Here is a 24,901-nt window from a genome sequence, read left to right on the forward strand (position 1 = left end):
GGAGACATACGAATTGTCACGAGCCTCCACTCATTCCGATCGGGGCCACCAATCGCGGCACTACGTCGTGCCGCCAAGGTTTCGAACAAAGTCCGGTTTTTGTAACGATATTTTCATTGTTGAGGATTGAGGAAAATATTCACTCCATTTATGGACAATCACGGCGGCTGGTGAGCCCAATACTAAATGACGTCTTATTTTTTTTTCTGTAGCTTATTTTGTCTGGCTGACTCATTCGTTAATTCGTTCTAAAATTGTCTGCAGGCTTGCTATTAATTATGGGACGTGTTACTCGCTCCGTCTGCGTTACAAACAATCCTCCCCTATGAAAAATAGTTCATGGGCTCGTCTTACAGGGCTCAAGTGCCTTATTATCGAAAACACACTTCAATCATGACGTCACAACCCCGGATAGGGCCCTAATTCATTCATGTGCAGTTGAGGTTAGGTTCGGTTGAATAAATTTTAAAATAAAATTCCAATCTCGAGGTGGACTACTGGCTCTAGATTTTTTCGAGGGGCAAATCGACTGTTACCAAATTGGAATTGCAGATATTATTTATTGAATGCCAGTCTGTTATTAGCCTGTACTTACGACAATAAATACAGGGCTCTATCGATGGGTCTTCCTTCCAGATCCTTCTCCAAAGTATGCTTTCTGATTTGATCTTCAGTCTAGAAAGAAACGATTCATTTTGACGCTACAATAATACATTTCACCTACCAGGAAAGCTCATCCTTTGCTTCCTAGAGTGAAAAGTCAAGAGTTCTCGCCCTTGGGACTCGAAACTTAGCTTTTGCAAGGGTGTTGACAAATAAATTCTGGAAAAAATGAACGTGCAAAGAAGATTCACACACCTTAAGGGCGTGCAGCATCGGCCGATCGAGCTGAAGGCTTGCAAACTCTTCAAAGTCCATTTCCATTTTGCTAGGGTTATATTGGAAATAATCCAGTGAGATCGTTCAAGTTCACTCCAGATGATAACTTACAACTAATTGAAATTGGCAACAATTCATGTCGATTGTTTTGTTGTCTCGAATGAAATCTCCTCTACAAAGTTTTTTAATAGGGCCGGGCTGCACTGACCGGTAATAAACCATTGTTGATTAGTACATTAATAAATAAAGAAATCCATAAAATACAGAAGGGATTGAAAAAAATGAGGGAGACTAATTATAAATTCATTTATTTATGTAAACGCTCATGATAAAAATAATAATGATAAAAAATATCATGATCATTATGGTATGTACATTGCTTAGGAATATCTTTTCATTACTGTAACATTCAGAAACGGGAATTTATTGTTCCCATAAATTTCCCGTGATAATACGGTAATAGTTAATGTCATGTTGCGCATTGAATATTGAATCTCTTACATCAGCTGCTGCAGATAAAATATTAACATTTTTAATAATATTGTTAACATGAAACTTGAGCTGCAATGTGTCAATTGCAATCGTACGGATGATTCTTACTGTAAAAATATTCAACGATTTTCATAAGTTTGGTCTTCGCTGAAGCAGTTATCATTTTTCATCAGTAATATTATTGGCAAAAATTAACCCTTAAAAAATAACTATGAGAATTTCAAGTCTTATGGAAGCACCCGAAACAAATATACACAATAATCAAATGAATTATTTCAATCTCACGTGGGAAAAGAATCAACATCTACATGAATAACATCAACATCAAACTCGCATTCGATCGATCATATTCACCTAAAAATAAAGAGTAACAGTAATTCAGACTAGGTATAAACGCACTTGATATAATGCAAATAGTAGAAAAATAATCTGTGATAAGATGAGAGTAGTTTCCAACGAACAATACGTTTATACTATCTTTAATAACATTCGTCAACTTTTTCTCCTTCAAAATCGTTAAAAGAGATTTTTTTATAAAAATATTCTTTAGTGGGAGAGGATGACCAAGTTCTTGACGAGATCCATCCGATCATTGAGCGTATGATTATTTTATTAGTGCGCCTGCGTCGTTACTGCAGAATCCGGGGGCCGCTCGTGCCATATTGAAGGTCTTCGCTGGAGTTTGAATTTTTTTTTATCCAGAAGTGACCTTTATGGCAAGTTATTGTACGAGAATACGTCTACGATCTTTCTCTGTGGCATTTCTCAGAAACCCTTTGCTCTAATCTTTTAGGAAATCCCCGAAATCTTCGTGATTTTTAGACCCTACCAGAATTCCCTCCAAAGTTCCAGGAACTCCTTAAACCTCCTTCCATTTTTTAGAGACTCCGAATTGCCTTGAAATTCCTAGAAGTCTTTCAATTCTCTCAAAATATCTCCCACCCCAGGCGCGTCCATACCAACAACCCCTATCCCCATACCCTATCCCCATCTGCAAAAACTCCCCCATCTCAAACATAGCTTTCATCATCAACAACAGATCTGGAATACCCCAAGTGTCTGCTAGTAATAGGCGCTCTGGGTTGTGGAGGAGGTCTGTAAGGCGGTGGTGGTGGTAATGACTTGGATCTCCCAGCAATTCTATGTCTGTCCTCAAGACTCATATGAACCGGCGGCAGATGCTTCAACCTCGGTGGCAACGGAGGTGGTGTCTCTGGCATCCACGTCCTCTCACTCTCCTCACCAGTGTCACTGGTCTCCACCTGTTTAAAATTATAAATATCTGTCCTCTCATATCCCTCCCCCAAAGTCTCTCTATTCCCATAGATATTGTCCCGCTCATATCGATCGACCCTCCTGTCCTTATTGAGACTGATATAGATCTCATTCTTCACCTTCTTGAAGTCATAAATCTCTCCATTGGAGCTGTAGCCCTCATTCTGCGACACTGGGGATGCCCTCGTGCTGTACATCTCTGCTGCCCTTTTCTTGAAGTCTAACAGCATCTCCTTTTTGTTGAAATCCGTGTCGCCACTGTTCTTCACATGCTTCGTTTGTCTAAAGACAATTTCCTTGCAGCTGTCGATGTTGTCCTTGAGTATACTCTGCCTATAATCTCTCCCATAAACCTCCTTATCATCAAACCTGCCCTCCTTCCTGTGCTCCTCCTCCAACTTGGCATTTCTCGAAGTTCTCTTTAACTGCGCCCTCAGCCAGTCTTGCCTCTGAAAGTTTGGATTAGAGGTCGAGTAATTCTGTTTCTCGGCATCGAAATGATCACCCTGTGGACTTGAGTAAGCGTGAAGACGATCGTCCCAGCCACCGCTGTACACCCGGACGTAAGACTTCATGGTGGACTTGTCCTTTTCATTGGACTTGTCAAAAGACGTTGAGGCGCTGACAGCCAGGTCCTCAGAGCTGACTGGTGACTCAGGAATGAACAGCTGGCAGTCTGACAGCGTCAGTCCAGAGTCCCTCGATAGGGACATATGGTCCTTCCTGGGTGGCTCCGTCAGGTCCAGACTGTCCAGAGACAGTCCTCCAGAATGAAGGCTATCTGTGCTCTCCTCAGCGCCGCTGTCGCTCCGCTCCTCCCCCAAGAGTTGCGTCACACCATCACCAAACAGTCCTTCACAATTTCTAATGAGGACTTCAGTAAGGGCTGGAATCGCTCGACTCTGGTTGACAGTCGGACTTGGAGACCACAGAAGACTTGGTCCACAGCAAACGCCTAAATTACTGGCGCACATCAGATTGTGCTTAGCTCTCCTTGCGATGTGGTGGAGAACGCATATCAAATGGGAGAGAAGGTTGTAGTTGGCTTTGGGGAGCCTGTCAAGGATACTCTTGATGGTCTGGACTGAGTTAGAGGTGTCCAGGGCTGCCATCCACAGGGGGAACAGGTGAGATGTCAGGAGGGGATCTGGAAGGGACCGCAGAAAGTCTTTGAGGAGTGAAGCGACTGCTATTATTGGAGCATCTTCGAGACAACTCGAGTCCCCTGTTGACTCTATTTGGTCTCGCAGCTCCCGGACGATCCTCACGTTCGCTGATTTCCTGAAAATTCCCTGGATGAAGGGGCCCTTTGCAAAGAGCTGCTGCAGCATCATCAGAACTGGCTTCGGGAGGCCGTTCTCCTCTAGTCGGGACAGATTTACGCCGAAGATGTTTGGGTTCAAGGAGAGAGATCTGCGGAGGAGGCCGGAGATCTTTGATTTACTTTTCTTCAGGGGTGACTTCAGAACTGGACGGAGAATGAATTGACAAGTGTCATGGTTACTCTTGTTGCAATGCTCGAGGTCAAAGCCTTCTTCGGCGGACAGGGTGTGACGGAGATTTGAGAGTTTTATGGCGAACGGGCGCTCCTGTCCGATTAAGGGGTAGGGTGCCTCGTCCAGAGATGTCCGAGCCCAGAGTTGAAAGGAACCCTGCAGGTCCAGGAGGCGTGTTGACAGGTTTACACAGGCTGAGGCTGTCATCTCAGAGTCCACCATTATTGTCTTGCACTGGGGGGGAAGAGAGACAAGGTTTCAAAAGATATTCGCACCAGGAAACGATGCTCTCTTGGGCCATTCTTTGTGCAAGAGAATGACAGGATGATTATGTGAGGGTGGAATTTTGAATTGGATAGTTATTTGTAACAAAAGGGGAAACCTTTTCAATAGCTTTTTTTCGAGACTGATTAATTGGATAAAAACTTGAAATCGACACTCACATATTCGGTGTTTGTATCACTGTCGTGATAAACCACTTGTATGTTAGTATCCGCTGGCTCTTTAATGCTCTCCCCCCGGATAATTTCCGTGAGCTTAGTCCACCAGAGATCTCTAGCCGCGGCCGTCCTGCAACAGCAAATAACGTGAGATATCCATTCACCGAGTAGCAATGTCAAGGAAGAAGTGTTTCCCTCTTCCTTGTGAGAGACAGTAATGAGAATTTAACAATGCACACTGAATGCGCAGCGACTACTTATGGTAATAAAAATAGCCGGCATAATTGACGCATGATGCAGGTGCAAAGTGATTCATATTTCAAGTCTATCACTTACATAAATGTGGCAACAACGTTTGTCGTTGGCCAACCAAGAACAAAACTCGTTTCCTGGGATTTATTTGTCTCAGCGACATCCTCGATGTGTCCCGCTGTTATCCAAAGCTCAGACATTTTAACCGTCTGCTTGAGTTTGAATGTTCCACCACTTCGAGACTTTCCGACAAGGAGAAGATCAGAAAATAGAAATAGATGTCTGTCTTGTGACTGCATTCCCTGTGAATCGAATAATAAATTGAAATTAAAATGCAGGAATTTTCGAAACCAAGGTTTTCGGGCCAAATGTATCCTTCTAATTGACGTACCGTTGTGAATTGCACTGGAGTTTCGAGGAGAAATTTTCTGGGCGGTGACTTCGGCACTGAAGTCGATGCTTCAATATTCTGAAGATTTTTTTGGGATAAAGCTCGACTCAACCTGTTTGCATTCGTCCCATTTCGCTTTCTCACCAGGCTCTTCGGTTTCTGTTGATCCAAAAATTTGGAATTAACGTATCAGGGGTGACAGAATAAATGAGAAAAATTTTTTTAGCATTCCCTGCTGAGCAATCGAAGATCTATGGTCTCTATTGATTCGCAATCCTCTCTAGAAGGTGAGCTGGCATGTGGGTGAGTCAGTTAGTTGACTAGTCTTTGATTTGCTTACTCAAGTAATTAAATAAAGATCACACAAAAAAAATAAAAGTCGTAATTAAGATGAGTGAATCTAATTATCATCGCAGACGTTTCACTTACACGAAGTACTCAGAACACAGCTGATATTATATTCAGAAGTCTAAATGGTATTGGACTTTTAAGATAAGCCATTAATTCTACGAGAAAATCACATGCAACGGGAAATCCTGTGCCGTCCGTGGTAAAGCCCATTCCAACAAAGAAATTCATATTTTTTCTTTTCCCAGACATAATTTACCCCAGCATTAGCAACAACCTCAGGGTCCCTCACACGTGGTATCAATCCCTTGGCAAGAGTCTCACAAAAAGTCTCATGAAGTTGTGTTCCCAGAAACGATAGAGACTTCAACGCTTGCCAACGACAAATGGGGATTGGAGAACTTTTGAGTTGACTCAAACAACAATTAGTTGTAATAGACCTTAAAGGTCTACGTACAAAGAAGTGTAATGCCTTTTCACAGCGTGTATGGATTATATAGCTTACCGTAGTAAGTACGTCCCTCTCATGTAGTCTCAAGTTGTCGTTGGGAAAAAGATCCTGGATACGATGAAGGTCACCCTCCAACTGTCCACGAGCCACTCCACTTGTTATATTTGTACTTGACAACGATAAATCACGGCTTTCGTGGCCCAAGTATCTCTCATATTCTGCAAGCCTCTGAACCTGAATATTCAATTAATATAATTAATTAAACACCATTTATCATCAACCATATATTAATTACAATTTCCTCATGGCATTCTCTCGTTCAGTCGAGATGTACTTAATATTCATTATTAATTTCTACCCGTTCACGGGAGAAATGAGTGATATTAATTTTTTGATGGGAGGGGGGGGGAGGGAGACAAGTTGTAAATGTTACGCGCACTGAAAGTTCGAGGGGAATGGGCTGTATGCGGTGAAAGTTTACGAGCGACCAGAAGCCATTGGCTACAAGACGTTGGGGGCAATAGTTGTATTACACCGGCAGTTGAATTTCCACAAGTATCGTAATGATGGTGGTGAAAGATGCCCCGCGGTAATACTCGTCAACCGTTTCAATGAACATTTGTATGGTTGATGTTTGTGATAACTTCGAATAACGATAATATACATCGTTTATTATTTTATTTTTCTGGATAACGCCCTTATGGAGGTATTTGCAAAAAGTCTTCCAAATCTGGGCCAGATATTTTACACATTATAGAGAATGGACGGAAAATATGTGGGAGAACTATCTTTTAGTCCTTTCGAAATTAATTATCGGAATATGTATTCGAAAGCCCTTAAAAATGGGTTTTTATAATATAAATATGGGTAAGGGTTTTTATGGTTTTTTTGGATATTCTTGGAGCTTCAGAGATGCTTCAGAGATGCACCTCACTGCTTCAGGAGCCACGAACACCAGCTGTTCAGGCGGAAAAAAAATCCTACGCTGCTGGAAAATTACTCTTAATGGTTCAAGGGAAAAATCTTGAATTTTTAAGAGTTAATAATTTGCAGGGAATTTAAAGTTAAATTCACTCATCATCGGTGGAAAAAATAGATACAATGTTTTCCATTAAATTGATTTACGTGCATAATAATCGCGCGAATTACTTGCCATTTTTCAAAGTGACTCGGTGTGCAACACTTCTTAAGTATTTTACCCACTCTCCACTATCTGCTGATACAATATTTGACGAGGATTTTCCAAATCCTAATATTCTATTAGAATTTACAAAATCTTAATAAAATACCCTCACTAGTTTCCCATGTTTTCTTTCGAACCCCTAATTTGGAACTTTCCCTCACCACTCCCACACAGACCTACACCCAAATCCGCTCCTTAGGTGCCCTTCCAAATCACTGAATCACCCACTTTGGGCCCTTTTCCTTCCACCTTCCCTCCACCCCCTACTGAACCTCTCCTCCCTACGCAAAATCCAATATCCAGATGAAAATCGGACCATCTAATTGACAAAAACAATCAGGAAAATATCGACAACCGAGTATTTTCGTCTCCGTCTCATTTTAAATAAAAATTTTGAAAGTATTTATTTTGAATTTTTTTTACAACCAAAATTCACAGAAATCTTCCACCAACGAATCCCTCGTTAATTTCAGCGTTTTTTTTCCCCTCCACTGGAGAAGGTTTAATCAGTGGATCTTTCCCCTTGAATGACGAGATGTGAGAAACGCGACTTGTGACACGTACAAGGCGGTGAAAGCGTTGTTCCACGAAAAGGGAGAGAAGACACATGATGTATAGGTGCACCTATACGACGCAGACGGATTATTTATAATACATTCCCTATTGAATCGTACAATATTTTCACCTGCGATTAACTCAAGACAATTTCACCGTAATGAAGGAGATTTACCGATAAAACGAGACATTAAAAAAAAAAATCAATACCAATGATATTTGTTTGATTTTCAAAGGAGTGGAGTTGCCTTGGCTTAGATTCCGTGACTCCATTCTGCATGTACCTTCCACCTGTGCTTGAAAGACCATTTGCGTTAGTGTAATAAACACTCGAAAGGAATCTCACTCCATTCACTTGTCTCGGATTACAGTTAAAACACTCGGTGAGAGAAAATATCCAGGGGATTTATCGAGACTCAATGGTTCATTTCAGATTTCGTGCTTTTCAATTATTCCATTTTCAGATGTGACGAGTTATCAATAAAATTCGGTGACGGGACTACGCGAGAATATCGCTGTTATGTTGCACGAATAGATGCAAAATGATGGTGTCCGAGAAATGATCTCCTCCTCCCTCCCCCTCAGGGGGCTGCCCCCCTGCGCCAAAAAAAAAGGAAACGAGTGGATGGCCTTGATGTACGGTAGTTAACCACTACCACGATAACCCAAGCTGATCCCTACCATCGCACAACAGCACCAGTACCAACACTGTGTGTTGGACCAACTCAGCTCACGATATTCCTTGGAATATCTGTGGTGTCGTGTCTGGAAAAATTTCACCGGCTAGATTTTTCAGACATTCTTCAGTTATCAAAGGTTGTCTGGGATCTTCTCAGATGATGGAGATGAGCCACCTTGTGAAATTGTTCAGGACTCGTGAACGTAATTTTCGGTGATGGTGTGATGAAATTTTGGTAATGGGACAGGGTTTGACAGATGGCTTTAAAAAACTGTCTTTTTCAAAAATTCTTTTTGTTTTTTTTATGGAATAGGGTACGATGTAGAGAAATTGTACCCTATTCCATAAAAAAAACGAAGGGTACGACGTAGAGAAATCGTACCCTATTCTATAAAAAATAGTCAATAATATCGTTTGAGAAACGTCAATCATTCGCGTTATTAATTTCATTCGATTGATCGTGATTGTATGGACTCAATAAAATTCAGTCTTCAGTATTCGTCAAATGATACGACTTTCAGGGAGAGATTTTTGCGCGCGAAAATACTGGAAGGGAATAATCCAACATCTTCTTGGTAATGGATCCTATGGTGATCCCATGATATTGATGCTCGACGTCCGACATTTTTTGAAAAAATATTTTTTAATGCAACGCTTCGAATAAATATAATCACAGATTAAAATACTTGTTAGAATGTCATTAAGACTGCGTTAAAAGATGATTACAATAATTACATTAGTTAATTTGATTGACATGATGACCGTCGATAATTCCTAAAAATATCTAAATTTCGTCGCTATGAGATCGATTTTCCTCGTGTTTTCTTTGTCACAATCGCGTTTGGATATTCGTCTCTTTCCAAAAATCCCATCAGGATCTTTCCCACCTCCACTCCACCACGTTCGTTCCCCGTGCCATCCGAAATGCCCAAAGAATGTGGGGTCCGTCGGCGTCACCATCTGACTCACACGTATCCAATGAAACAACGCACTCGAATCGAATAAAATTCTTCCCAAGATTTTTCTGAATGATTCTCAACAGTCTTTCTCAAAGAAAAATTACTGGGATAAGGGGCAAGTGAAACAATAAATCTCAAGAAAAAACATGTGGCGAAATTTTTCCAGGGTGTCATGGCAGACCTGCCTTGGAGAATGGAACAAAAACAGTTCTATGCGTTGGATGATCGGAGTCATAACATAAACATTCCATAAAACATCAGTCTCTCTGCTTTGTGCTCAAGAAATTAATATTATAAATAATTATCTCCTTCAATTTAGTTTCACGTCTAGACCCGATGTGGTTTGCTCGAGAGTATCCTTCGCTCTCGGTTCGTCCAGGCTGAGAGGTCTGCCCTAAAGACAAGGCCCTTCAGTCTATGGGGGTGTCCAAGTGTTGGGTCGTTTAGGTCATCAACAACCCGAGTGTTTTCCGTTATTCCCTGAGAGGTTTACACTGGGTCGATTGTTCGAGTTGATGTCAAAGGTATTTCCGACATTAGTTCAATTTTTGAAATTTAAATTTCCTATAATTATGAAAATGACGAATGCAGCGTTGATGATCTCCATGACCGGATGGAGATTGAGTCAATGCGTCCAGAAACGAGGGGAAGTGCACATCAGAACGAATTTATATACTATTCATATATATATCTGGTGTTCTTAAATCATGATTATTTGGTTAATCACTTTGATAATCTCCAAGGACAATTATGTTCATCAAAAGTCAAGTGCTCAACGAATTTATTTAAATACTACCCACCCATGAAACTATTTACTAAATTAGTATTAAAATAGCGCTCTCGGTCAATTACTGAAGTCAATAAATTCATAAAACACAATCATCCCAGGAAATTTACTCAACACAACGAAATAGGTGATTCATAACTTCATTAGATAACGCCAACGCCCCTTATTTGCAGAACAAAAGTCTCTCCGATTCATTCATTCCCCGTGAAATAATATTACACTTTGGACATATGGACATGTAATCCACGTGCATTGGAACACAATCTCCAGTTTCTTCCTGGTAAACGTAACCCAACGCGTTTACCATTGAATACCTTCGCCACGATTGTTAAATAAAAAATTATGAAATGAAATAGCCAGTGAGTTTATCGTGAACACTGAGTGAGAGAAAAATTTCAACATTGGGAAAATACCATACATTTGCCCTGACAATGCTCTACCAGTATTTTTTTTTTTAAAAAGACCCTAAGCGATAAACCATCGAAGATTAGATACTGAAATATTCATTTCACCTATTTCAAGAATGAATCCTGTCTCTCGTCCGCGGGTACTCGGTATCATTTGGAGTTATCAACGAACCAGAGACTCAATTCTCGAAATAACTAGACATTAGAAGCCATTAACATTCTTCATTATGCTGGACCGGTGGATTTCTCCTAATGCATGTACCCAGATCCTTTATCAATCAGTGAGTACAACATAATCACTCTCGAGATCTGGTGAAATAAAAAAAAAATTACGAAATGAGGAAACGACTTGTATTTTCCGATACGGATGTAAAATTATAAACAACTTTGTGAATTATTTTCTCTATTTTTAACTTTTTTCTCGTTGATTTTTTTTCCCCCTCTGACTTCTCTCCTGCAAAGCACTAGAGAAAAAGCGGTTCGATCACTTGTCAGGATCGTACTACACAGGTATCCTTGTTCAGGTTCTGACAGTCAAACTGGTTTCGACAAAAATGAGAAAGAGAGAGAAAAAGGGAAAAATGAAACTGACTCATAGTCCCTCCTTCTCTACCGATAATATTTGTATTTAAAGGGGCATATTTTCCCGGGTGAAGATAGGGCGGAGGAAATGGAAATATTTCATCAAAGGATGTGAAGTTTGGCAAGTGGTGGACACCCTCAGGCGCCACTGAACCTGGTACGGTACTTGATTTTATCAAATTTGACGCTGTCCCTTAATATCTTGATTAAATAGATTTATCTACAAAAAAAATAGAGAGTTAGTCATAAATGTGCGTGCGCATGTATGTGATATAAATGATTGTTACAATTACCCCTCTTTGGTCTCACATCTCAAATTTTCGCCTCCTCTGGGGTGACAAGGGCCTGTATATTTCCAAGTCCCTCCATTCCCCCATCGCTTTCTCTTTTCCGCTACGATTTCTGTATTTTCCATTGTTATTTCCTCGTTTATCGAGTGATTCGACGATAAAATCACTCGATCGCCAGAAAAAATTGGGAATAACAAAGGAAGAACTTTCTAAATTGTAATAAAGATAGCTCGTTAGGTTGTTATTGTCAACAGGGCCCTCGGATATTTAAGAAATATTATTTCCTCAAACATATGTGTCTGAGAACCTATATATTTGCACCAACTACTCCAAAAGTAATAAAACAATTATTTGTTCGCATAAAAAAATCGTATTTGTTGAAATTATCCTGTGCGATACTGAAACCCAATGAAAATCCATGGATTCAGTAGCACAGGAATAAAACGAGATAAATTCGCTCATCTCCCTCAGCTCAGTTTTTCAACAATATCTCCGAATCTACAGAAGATAGCGAAATTTTCGTGAGATGCTTTATTATAGTACTCAATTCGCTCTACACAAAAGGTTATAATAAAAATTTTGCCATCTCCTCCCGGTTCCGAGATATTCATCAAAAACTTGCCGATAGTCAAAGGTGACTTATCCCGATTCACCACTTCACTATTAAATTTTGATTTCCTTTCAGTTTTTACCGAAGACTGAACGATCAGTCTGAGAACGCACTATTATAAAAAACTATTCATTGGCGGTTGTCATGTTGATGTGAGTGAACATCATCGTCACAGACCCGATCGTAAATTCTCCCGAAGCTTTTTATTTATAACGGAAATGACGCGAGATGAGAAGAAGAGTCGGCCTTGGATGTTCCATAACTTCAGCATCTGCATTATGACTGATAAAATATCACTGGTACCAGACAAAGCACCCCTGTCACGTTAAATATCCAATAGTTCACTGTTAGATATAAAATCTATCACAATTGCGAAATAAAAAACGTCGTACGCGGGGCGCGTCCTTTTCAAATTCGGAAAAATCATTTATAATAATTTTTTTCCTGTCCTAATACCAGAAAAGATAAACAATTCTTGGGTTTCACTGTTTATTTATTTAATATCTAATATGTATTCTCAAATGGTAGAGTAAGTTTTACTCAGCTCTCAGCAAATTTTGCTAAGTGGTACGGTAATTTTCTGACTATTCTCCGTAAAAAAAAAACTAAAAAAATGTTTTCGTTACACTAATAAATCTCGCAGGGATTTCTGGAGGAGTGGAAAAAATTATGTATATATTTATATGTATGTATGGCTGTGTATGTATGAAATCTCACTGAAATCCCATTGATGTCGGCATTTTTCCCTCTGGAATTCGTCTTTTTTTGTTCTCTTTAAAAGGGGTTTTAAACTGCCCAGCGGCTATCGAGGCACGAAAGAAGCGTGCATACCTGCTTGCCATCAAGGTGCCAGTATAAGTTTTCACTGAAAGAGAGGTACATGTATAAAACAGCGGAATACGGGGAGTCGAGGGAGCGAGGGAGCGAGAGAGAGAGGGAGAAAGGGCGGGAGAGATCGAGACAGAGAGGGAAAGAGGTATCCGTAGAGGCGAGTAATCATAGTTCTGAGGCGGGTGCGCCTCGAAAGCCCAGTTTTGTTGTCTATCTTGGAAACCCGGAAATGCCCTGGAATTTATATTGCGTACCCACTTACAGGAGAACTCTTGGAGTTTTGCCAGGAGAGATGCCGGGGAATGTAATTGGAATTGGTATGTACGAGGCTGAAAGATCCGATCCGCTCAGTCCGACGATTACTTCACCTCCGGGGCTGCGAATTCCGGAATTTTCGGACTAGAGAGCTTCCCCTCTCTTGCGCCAATGCGCAGAGGGGAACGCGCAGGGGTGCAGTGGTGGCGGCAATTCAATGTTGGATTATCGATGATTGAGATGATATTGATAGATTTGGTGGCATCGGAGAGATAGTGGGACCTTTCGTAATGTTCACCTAATCTACATATCATCTAGGGATTAATTCACTTGAAGGGCACAATTTATTATGCAACAGAACAAAATTTCTCTGATTTAGAATAAAGAGCAATCTCTTAATTAATCCCGGTGAACCGCTCTCCTCGTGGAAAAATTTATTGTACAAAAGATAACGAACTAATTCAAGATATTATTTATGTATTTTTTAAAATATTAATTGTCTCGTACGGATTAAGTTTGAAAATAATTGAAATGAAAAATGTTGACATGTGTAGGCAGTCGTAGAGAGACTACCAAAATTTCAATGAGTAAAAAACCCCACACCTCCACAACCGCCAACTCCAGTATCACGTAGAATCGTGTGTGGGAGCACGAACAATTACATGTGGTTGGATCTGCGCACGTACTCAAACGGAGATAAGTGACCCCAACACCAGCAAGAGGAAGTGAGACCAACCTCCGGCATGTTAGAGGCATCTCGAGGTGAATGAGAGTGACCTTGACCCCGGAGTGTCCAGGTAATCAGACATCCTGAGGACGTAAAGCCCGCTCAACGGGTATTACTTGGTGGCTCGAACTGACCTCACTCCGCTCTGGCACACATTCCAACGTACCAATCTATCCAGAGTTGCTCAACTGTCTCCTTCTCTCTCTCTCCCTCTCTCCTAGCGGTTCAATCACCAATTCCCACCACGAGCACAATTACAAATGATAAATCGTGCTGGTGTCTTCAATAATAATGAGCCAACACGAATGTTAACGAGAAAATACAAATGTTTCTTATAATTTTACCTGTAAGCGAGATTTACATACGATAATCAGTTAATATTGCTGAATTATACAGCTTCATTTCGCAGAATTTTTTTATATTTAAAATTTAAAATTAAATTCTGCATTCGAGAACGTGTGGGGATATTTTTAAAGTAATATTATGCGAACATTACTGAATGCGTGAGAGAGAGAAAGTACATGAAAGTCATGCAGTTGTAAAAAAATTTAGTCTGACAATGTTTAATGTCTACACGGTGTTCCATGACTATTCACGCAAATCTTAAGAGGACGGAGGACCTTGACATTTCCGGTCGAAAGTTCCTGTACAATTTTGCTGTGCACCGCACCCCTGCGGTTTCTTTCAAATTTAAATTCGCCCAATCACAGGATTGCACCGCCCCTGGGGCGAGGATTCTTGACTCAATCGTTTTTGAATGAGAAGAAGGGTGATCGGTAAATTTTTCCTAGAGTCAGCGCAACAATTCAATGATCACCATTGTTTTCATTCAAACGGAATTGAGTTGAGAGCCCCTGTCCAGTGTGTGGAGTAAGACTGTGATTGGTTGAGGTCAAAATTGGAAAACTCGGTGGGGGTGCGAGGCGCAGGAACTCTCGTTGGGAAATTTCAACAGCTAATTAAAATTTAAATCATCAGAAATTAATCAACAAATGAAAAATGCCGTTGTCGGGCAAATAAATTCCAAGATATTAATAAATTAAAATAAATTTTACATCATCGCGTTTACCACTTATTCATCCAGCTATTCCGTTAAAGACAGATCATTTCAAAGAACAGTTGTTACTGTTAAAATCGAAAATTGCCGTAATTATTCGAATTTCTGAAAAATATAGCACCTCACGAACCATATTTTTGTCTGTTCATTTTTTTTTCTTTTTTCTGGTGTTCAGTTGGTAGAAACAGATTGCATCTGTCGACTACACCTGCCCGGACCAAGGAGGCGTCAACGAATTCTACCTGCTGGGTCCTCTGGCGTGTCTCAAAATACAAGAGAGGCAATAACAAAATGCGTTGCACGCTCCTTTCGGATTTTCCCCGACAATTCTTCGAAAGCAATTTACCCGACAGCCTAAAGTATCACCCCGAAGAGCCACAAAAATCTCGTTTCCAAGTGTCGAGGGGAACACTTATCTTAGACCACTGGCAGGTAAAAAGTGTTTGCTATTGTCATCGGGTGCCATCCTCTTCTCTCAACGGCATCAGAATTTGCGGACATCCGGATGGGCCCGAGGCCCTCACTTTGTTGCATGTTATTTCGGAGATAATGGCACTTTTCTAATAACGGTTCATAATCTTTCAATTTTTTATCGCTTAGGAATAACCTTCAGAGGCTTCCAGGTGGACGGGCGTACCCTGGGTGAAGTCCCTATTCTTCCAGGATTTTCGGGGACACGCTTATGGGCGAGACATTCAGAAAATAATCCCTAGACGAGATATCTGAGTTGTCAGTGGTTTGTTAGCCGTGAAGAAGCCGGTCTCTGAAACGAGTTGACTGCAGTTGACTAGAGAAAAAATAAATAAATAAAGAAATATCTACATAATTATTTGCCACGAAGGCCATTCCGCGCCTCAACGCGCACCCCTTCGTCCCGTTTGGCCCCAGCGTGTACACAAATGCTCGACCATGACGCAACTACGTCACGAAGGAAGGATGCGCTCCCCCCGTCGACCAGTTTAATCCTTATCTGATACCGAATTTTCGGCCTTTTTTTCCCGGTGATTTATTGAACTGTTGTCACAGCGGGTACAGAATGTTTTCGAATACAATAGGTGAGACCTTTGGACAGTCTGCTGGTAGCATTGAACATCCCGTCAGCTTCTCAGCCGCTTCCTCAAGTGAGGATGCAGCTAATTTTAGTCAAGATGGTGACAAATTGGCTCTCGTCATAATATATTTTCATGACGAGCCGGGGGAATCCGAGATGTATGTACCTGCTGGAGAGGTAAGTTTTCTCTCCCGACAGATGAATGTGATGGGAATACGCAGGATAACGGTTCAAGGAGGACAACCATTCCGGCATTCACCGCCCAGAGGTGAATGTTTTTTTACCCTTTTTTGAAAATTTTATCGGTATGATTGATATATATTTTTTTTTAATGACCGAAGTGTCAAGTGGGGGATGAAAATTTTATCCGAGCGATTCACCTCCCAAAATTAATCGAGAATTGATGAATCATGACAGTCCCCATCATTCCGTCAATTGAACCCCTGTTCCAGAGTTGGTCAAGCAAGTCACCAGTGACTCGACGTAAAGTGAGACACAAAAGGTGCAACAGGTGTAAGCTGTCTCAGTATATGCCCTTATTCGTCCACCAGAAGCACGTGTGAACGACAAAATGGATAACAACTTCAAAAACTGCTGGACAGAACGGAAAAGTCCAGAAAAATACCAGTGGTAAATTCAACCACTGACACCAACAAATAATTAGTTTGAAGTGTCTGTCAATATTTGGAATAAGTACGCAGACCCTGTCAGGAGATGAAGAATGGTCGACAGTGGGCCGACATTTGGCCAATGCTGGCCGACAGTCGGTCATTCTTCATCTCCTGCCAGGGAGAGATCGATAAAAAAGCCACCCTTTTCATTTTCACAGCAATGGAATTCCAATTCCATTGGTATCCACCATCTGCAATTCCAGGAAAAAGGTCGGGATCAATGAGGTGTATGAAGCAAGCGAAATGCTTTATTGACTATTCATTTGAGTTGCTGTGAGTGCCTCGTTACGCAATGAATACTATCGATTTCAGTGGTAGGGTATTGAACACAATCCTTTGCATCGGAGTACCAACAGCCCGGGAGCTTCATTGGAAGTAATTGGCGTTCAGATTGATCGATATCTTCGTAGATAGGTTATGAGCTGGATCAATATTTCAAAACCCGGTAGTCTATTCTAATCCACTGATTATTCTACTTTTTTTTGTTTAATCGAGTTTCATTACAGGCAAGAGACATTCAATATTTACAATATTTATAACCTTAGAAAAAAGCAATGCTTCTGATATATTTTTATTTCATTTAACAACTTTTGGCCAATAGCGGTTCTCGAGTTTTCACAAGTGCAAAAAAACTATAATAGAACTCAAATATTGTTTTATCTGAGACTGAGGTAACTTTTTTTGTTAACAATATCTACTGGGAGGTCAATTTTCATGATAAACCCATCCTTCGTCTCTCCTTTCTCCCCCTGGATGTCTAATTTCTACCGAAAATTTCTTTCCAACAGAAGAGAGCGAGAACAAGAACTAAATTTTAAGAAATAATTTTTTTTTTCACTACCTCCATTGACGTTCGCCATTTTTGATTGATCGATTTCAAGTCTCATGTATTTTTGACATAAGCAACTGCTCCCATCAGCTGCTCCACAACCCCCTCTTTGTCCCATCACTTCCAATATCAATTGCCATATATCGATTATGTCCCGCAATTCCGATCAATCGATTTCAGACGTAACGTCCTCATCCACTAAAAGCCAATTCCCCATTTCACTCCGTGGGAAATGTCAAAAGCAAATATTCCCCCAATCAAATATTTTTCTTCCTCCACTCCTCATATTTTCGTCAGAGTGACATTCTCATCAATCTTGGAAAAAATTGTATTCCTTTCTTTCGCGAGGACAACGTTCCACCATTGTCCCCTCTTCCCCCTCAACGTAACACAGCAGAGAATAATAACGGTCAGGACATAACCGTTACCCCCCACAAGAAGCCCTCTCTTTTATCCAATATAACATTCTGCTGGTCCATTCAAGCTCACTCGTGTGCCCATTTCTCCAAGGCATCTCTATCCAGTCTCAATGCACGACAACCCAGGGGATGAGAAAACGAAAGGGAGGATTTACCATACCAATTGCTTACCCACACTCTTAACAATTGTTTGATACTTCAGTACGCGGTACAAAAATAGTGTAGGGAGAGACCGGAAGGTAACGCAGGAAGTGCCAGGTTTCCATCATTGTGAGCCACCGGAATTGTGGGAAAAGCTGATGTATCTCATCAACACTCAGTGGACTTGTCTCCTTTCCTCCCCTCCTTCCTTTCCCCCATCGTCAGTGTTAATCACCCTCACCGCCCACCTTGGCCATTTGAGGATACATTATGATTATGTGTGTGGATATAACCGGGATGATAATTCCATGGGAGAATGGCACAGCATGGGTTATCCTGGCGAGTTATTAATTAATCTATTTATGAGTATTTATGAGGGGTTCTTTGGCTCAACTCATTCGTGAGAACTTGGGGATTTAGAAATGTTGATAAATCAATGATTTAAAAAAAGTGGAAGGGTCCTTCGTTTGACGACTAATTCACCTAACGTTACCTTGGGCTTTCGATACATTAGACACGAATTAAATTTTAATTAGGTATTTGATTAAATTATTTTTCAATTTTTTTATTCATATGTGTTGGCCAATATGTTGGATGTATTTGTCAATTATCATTTATGTCTTTTATATTGAACAAGTGGTTCATCGAATTGAACAATTGCTTATGCAGTATTATTATATGTGTGTACATGTACTCTTCTTTCCTAGTGGAGGAAAAATAATTGAGTTGATTTTTATTCTGATGCCCTTTTACGATAGCGACGAAAGTTTGGAGATGGGCGTGTGAATTTATGGGATTAGTTTAGTTAATAGAGGGATTACGTACTCGGCTCATTCCCCCATGTGACTCCCGTCACCCCTTTGACCGTTAATTTTGGAGCTCTAAATTGAAATAGGAAATCGAATAAATACCGTTAGCTGTGAATAATTGACTCATGTGGCTGCACGAAGAGAAATTTGATAAAAATCGTCGCGTAATTCTATTGAATCGCATTTAGTGTCACTGTACTCCCAAGCTACAGAAGGTGACCGCGACGAAAGGTCGTTCATCATTTTCCAAATTTAACATTTTTAATAATAAGAAAAAAATCAAATGTCGATAATCACCTCTGCAATTGCATTTGATTAATTCGAGAATGACTGGGCCGGAGATAAACGTTTCCAATGAGAAACATTCTTATGTTAATATTCATTCTTGAGAAAAATAATGTTTTCTCTCAGTCTGGAAATTGAAATAGTGAAACATGAAGTACGGAAATTACATGAAGGACATGTCAATTATTTTCATAAACATGGTAATAATTGACTGCAAAAGCAACAAAATAAAAATAAATTTAAAAACATAAATTCTCCGTTCTCCTCCCAACAATTATCCCCCGACATTTCGAAATAAAATAATACCAAAGTACGAGTGAACGGCTCGATTTCAATAATATTTTAACTAAGGCGTGACAAGCATCGCGACAAGTATCTGAACCCACCGTACATCCACAATATACCCAGTATTATCCACATGGGTGGGGTCTCATTCCGTTGGTGTAGCATTATGCCGATAAATGAAACTCAACCCAAACGAACATTAGATATGTATATCGGATTAAAATGATAGAGACGGAGAAGTTATAAACCGTACGTTCATGCACCGGGAATTAAATTCCACAGTTCGAAAAACAGTGGTTCATGTGGCCCTTTTTTAATCGGGGTTACGGTACGATATACATGCTATGTTTGAGGCCAGTGAAAACGAGCAACCTCATTGCTGAGGTCCAAGGTCATCGATTTATGTACACTCATTACATGCCTTTCCCCGCGGCTAACATTTAAAGACACTAGTCACTGATTGTTTCCGGGGAAAAATATGTTGACGGGAGAAAACATTTTTTTTTTTTCATTCTCCAGAGAGTTTTCCATTGGTTTTATGGATTTGTGGTCATGAGAATGTTCCGTGAGTGAATATAAATCTACATTGTTTATGTTCTGTACTATATATGGCTGTCCGCCATACATTAATTAATATATTTTCGCGGGTAGACGCGGAGAAAATGCGGAAGGACGAGATGTTGAAAAAAGTCCCAAGTTGAAGGAGTTTAATGAATAAAATTTAATTGTTAAAATAATTAATGGTAAAAGTTGATGGAACCAGAGGGATTCCATTTCCCCTCAAGGGACAATAATTGTCAATAATCGTGTGGTGACGTAAAACAGCAATAAATTTAGTTTGGGTAAAAAAAAATGCGACCAAGTTATGAAAAAATTACTCCAAAAATCCCATTAAAAAATCCTACGACCGTAAAAAAAAAATCCCGCTCCCCATGTCTCGGTAATAATTTCCCCCTGAATTAACGTTATTCACCATATGTTATTATTATTCCACTCCAGAAGCGCTCGGAACATCACTCAGGAAGTACCGCACCTAGTCGAGATTATAGTTAAGGAATGAAACATCCCAACTAGGTGGGACAACGACTCCTTTGGACTCCGTACACCGTCCGCTCCTACAGCATTAACGAGTTATTTGTTGCGGGAGTTGTCTGACACACGCACATGAACGAGATATCGAGGCACACCAGGTCACAACTTCCTCATCCGGAGTATATCGTGTACAATAACTATTAATATTCAAAGTCACTAAGAAAATTAAGTAAAGGGTTCACATGTACTCCCCTATCCTCCACGACGATAACCAATGAGGTGTTTGTAATTAGATGGAGCATGAACAATCGCTATTGGTGATTCAATCGTGAAAGGTAACGAGTACGTCGAGGGAACACGTTAATGTCCGTTAGAATGCATTCCTTTTTTCCTAATTTTCATCATTGAATTTATAGCCAAACCCTAATTACCCATATTATACAAATTATATACATTATTTCTATTATATATGTATTTTAAATCACGATTGCCGAGTCATAGCGGAAGAATCGGCAGCAAAAAACTGCTGATATTTATTCCTTTTTACGGAGTTTATCTTCCTCGTATTTTTTCGCGATTTTTAATTGCGGATGGGAGTTCTCCTTCATTGGATAATTTATTTAAAACATAATTTGGGCCACTTTCATATATTTTCCAAATTTATGAAGACTTAATTAAATATTAATGAATCAGTAGTAAAGTGAAACCGAGATAAGTCAATCTTGGTTTTACCATTTCGTTTTGATGGCAGTATTGCTAATTTAGCATTTTGCTACAAAACCTCAACTTGTTGATAAAGCACTGTAACGTTTTTTAAATATAAGTCATACTAAAAAATAATGTTATCAAATTGAACAATTGCTTACGCCTCATTCCTGTATATTCGTGATTTTTTCCCCTAGTCCTTTGAAAAAAGGCAATGACTTTGAGATGTTGACTGTTTTACAACTGAATGGGCGCATATATTCATCGGATATATAATCGTAAAGTAAACATCCTAAATGTAATCAATTACCACAGATCCGCCACAAAATACCACAAGTATCGTTGAAAAATTATTAGCTAACTTGAAACCCGGGTTTTATGGGCACATAACGGGTTGAGATTTGGTACGGCCTTTGGGAAGGACATACCACAGGCACTTTCGTACGCCTCACCTCGGGGCTAAAGGGGAATGCCGATAAATTTGGCACGAACGAAGAATACCGCTAGTGTTACAAGATTCTTCGTAATTTTTTATTTTTCCTCTTTTGTTATATTCATGGAAAAAATATATTCAAGCGTATATCGCAGATATATCGTTTACATCTGCGCCCGGGAGTACTTTATCTTCAGCTGAAACAGCCGGAATATTCGCACAGCGGAAAAGGGCCCAAGTCAGAATTTTTTTTTGGCTGTTAATTTTTTTATTTTCGTTTTCAACTTCATCACTTCACCCCATCCCAGTATACGTAAAATAAACAGGCCAATTATACCGTGAGTGACCCAGTTATTGGCACTATTTACCTTCCACATTTTGCCGAACGGTCGATTGCATGTTTTTTTATTAAGCTTAAATGATGGGTTAGCTTTGTGGGTTAGGGTGTTCTCAAACGAATGGAAAAACTTTGGCGGCCCCGGGAAAGATTTTATTGTTTATCTAAAAATACTTCTAGCTGTGCAATAACGATCATTCTTACTGGAAAATATCGTCCTGATCATTTTGGAATTTTTAGAAATTGTATGAAATCCCCCTAGAGACTATGAAATCTGGACATATCAACTCAACTTTTAAGGACATTTTTTAGGGCATACAACTTTTTCCTGACTCGTCTACGTAAAGTGCGAAAATAAAGTTCGAAAAACACTAGTGAAAAAAAAACTTTTGCCCCATATTTATCGAGAACTACTGAAAGTTAGCAAAGACGGTATTCTCTTTCTCAAAGACACTTTCCAAATTCCCGGCGAATATATTTTTTCCCATATTGTTCTGTAACCATAAATTACCTCTTTCATTCCGTCGAGTCTCCCCAGGCTCTTGGTCCCTCTCAGTGGGAAACCATTTTCGCACCAGCTACCGGCAATAGGCGCCGTAGGACAGAGCCTCGACTCACCAGCATTAAGTCCTCTCCCGCGGCTCTTGCTCTTCCTCTTATCGAGCAAATGTTTAGCCCTCGACTTCCTAACCGTGGTAGCCCCATCATCCTCAGGATCACTCTGCACTTCCCACCTCGAGGGCGACTTAAAGCGTCTCCTAGAGCTTGTTGGAGACGTCACCGGCGATGTGAGCCTCTGCACGAGTGTCCCAAACATGGTCATCATTCGAATCTTCAACTGGCACAACACTAAACACCGATATCAGTGGAGTATCACTAAAATATTATCCATTCATAAGCTCGGCTGACAGTCGGCAGTTGAACCAGAAATTCCTACCAGTGGTTCTCATTCCCTTGAGCAACATCATCATGAGAGCATGTTCAAGTAGATCGAGCTCGAACGCTCAGAGGAATCATGAGCAATCAGGTAATTGCCTTCCATTCGATTTGACAATCTACCCGGGAGTAGATGAGCGATGGGCCCCCGAAATTTAAATCGCTCGTTGCGTCACCTCGCGTCGCTCACAAAACACAGAATTGTGCTCTCACCAAACTCGGAATTCAGCTCACAATCCTCGAAGCGCAGATTTTTCTCGAGCAACCTCTCTTTCGACGATTACTTAGTGCTCGAGCTGACGTGTCAGTTTGAAGAGTCCTGGTCCTGAATCACCTGAATCGCCTGGAGGGCATACAATACACACCACTAACACTTAAAATGCCCATAAAACTTTTAACCACTCGTCGCCTTCACTCAAACGAAGCCACAGTTTTCACATTTCCAATTGAAAGAGGAGAAAAAAAAACCCAGCGCATTTGCGTCAAGTGCAGAGTCGCATACAATTGAAGCACTTGTACCAACGACTTTTTTTTTTCTCCTCAAGAGCCTGGAGTACACATTCCCCAACGATGATGGACTCACTGCGTGCGGAATTCAACTAGCCGCGTTGAGATGGTCGCACACGACCGGTTGGCCTCGCTCCGGCGATGTGACGCGACTTATTCCGAGAATTTACGAGCGCCCACGGAGGGCCCCGATGCTTGTCGAGAGCTAACGAACGCTGTTAGCGTTGCCATGGTGATGGAGACTTCGCTCAACTTCCCTCCCGCCGGGGGCCTCATCCACCATGGCATTCCACCTGCATCAGACTTCTTTCTTTCTTCATCTTGAAGGCCTCTCTGTTGCTCTTGTTATCGTGTTGAACGGATTTTGATGGAGATCAGCAGGGGAGGACTGCATCCTCTTGACTGATGACTAGTTGGTTTTTCTCAAAACACATATGTCATTGAAATTTGATATGGTTACTTGGTCCAACGTCCACGGGGGAGATGTCCAGGAAAAATCGGTTGAACAATTCCTGAATGAGGAACATTCGAGGAATTCTCATGATGGTCCAGCTGTTGTGCCCACGACGCGTGAGTTTTATTGTTCATTTATATGCAAATGCTGTGACTGAATTTTATTTATTGCATTTTTTGCAGACATGATTTTTTTCTTGAAATCATGACGCGTTATGCTTCAGTAGCAAAGTGGATAAACAAGATAAGTCTCAGTTTTGACTACTGACTGCTATCTCAGAATCTAAGGAAGATACAAGAAATTTCATTGGAACATTTTTTGTTAAGCGAATTATGTTCTACAACAAATGTAGTCACAAAAATTCCGTTATCTCCCTTAGATTTTGAGATATTGCTCAAAAAATTGATTGAGAAATAAATCAACTGATGTCAGTGTACCACTTCGTTACTGATTTAATAATCGTTAACTGTTTTAACAATTTATTATCATTTTGTAAGTTCATTACATAGTTATTTTTATGCTTCGTTATTCAGAATTTTCATTGATGATCATTAATTATCAAAATTCTGATAATATTATGATGATCATTATATTTTATAGTATTTCGAGAATACAAATTCTCATCGTAAACCAAATTTTGGGAATAGGATCGGCTAAAATTTTCTCATTCGTCCAGCTCGACCTGTTATTTCCTCTAACTCAAAATTGAAATGTTCCCATCAACCTTAATGACAGAATTTTCGTTGAGGAACATTTTCCCGGGACACGAAGTAGACTGATACGTGCGCCCCAGCATCTCCTTATTTGCAATCAGAGAAACATGCAGAACATGTAACGGTCTCTTCAATATGGGAGAACGAGGGAGGGAGGGCCGATAAACTTCGATACCCGTATAATTCCCGTTTCCTAGTCATCGAACATCTAATTAATAGCACACGTGATGCATTGGAATTCAACATTCACCTTTGATTTAATGACTCTATTCCATCAACATAACCCGAGGATAATTTTTCACTGATGCTATCTGTTTCTCGGGCAATACCGGAATTTCGATAGAGAAG

At 40.3% G+C, this 24,901-nt stretch overlaps 1 protein-coding gene and 1 long non-coding RNA gene across 2 annotated transcripts; one reads left to right on the forward strand and one right to left on the reverse strand.

Annotated features, from left to right (window-relative positions):
• Positions 1–5: 5 nt before the first annotated feature.
• Positions 6–1,232, forward strand: LOC135160619 (uncharacterized). Its single transcript, XR_010298594.1, has 2 exons — positions 6–170; positions 265–1,232. It is a non-coding gene; the product is annotated as an uncharacterized LOC135160619 (long non-coding RNA).
• On the reverse strand, positions 1,172–23,497 carry LOC135160574 (rho GTPase-activating protein 20-like). The gene is made up of 6 exons (XM_064117261.1): positions 22,455–23,497; positions 6,079–6,258; positions 5,226–5,384; positions 4,919–5,136; positions 4,586–4,712; positions 1,172–4,376 (listed from the first exon to the last, which is right to left on the reverse strand). Exons 1-6 carry the CDS (start codon positions 22,767–22,769, stop codon positions 2,382–2,384), a joined length of 2,994 nt encoding a protein of 997 aa, XP_063973331.1. The 5' UTR covers positions 22,770–23,497; the 3' UTR covers positions 1,172–2,381.
• Positions 23,498–24,901: the final 1,404 nt, after the last annotated feature.

This window comes from Diachasmimorpha longicaudata, chromosome 3 (genome assembly GCF_034640455.1).
Source record: "Diachasmimorpha longicaudata isolate KC_UGA_2023 chromosome 3, iyDiaLong2, whole genome shotgun sequence".
Classification (NCBI taxonomy): domain Eukaryota; kingdom Metazoa; phylum Arthropoda; class Insecta; order Hymenoptera; family Braconidae; genus Diachasmimorpha; species Diachasmimorpha longicaudata.

What these genes read in the sequence shown, in the direction of transcription:
- LOC135160574 (XM_064117261.1), bottom strand. Translation starts at nt 22,769, where the DNA reads ATGATGACCATGTTTGGGACACTCGTGCAGAGGCTCACATCGCCGGTG. An exon ending in GACTCGACGGAATGAAAGAG is followed by an intron (nt 6,259 to 22,454) that starts GTAATTTATGGT and finishes TTGAATATTCAG; the next exon opens with GTTCAGAGGCTTGCAGAATA. An exon ending in GTGATACAAACACCGAATAT is followed by an intron (nt 4,377 to 4,585) that starts GTGAGTGTCGAT and finishes CTTCCCCCCCAG; the next exon opens with TGCAAGACAATAATGGTGGA.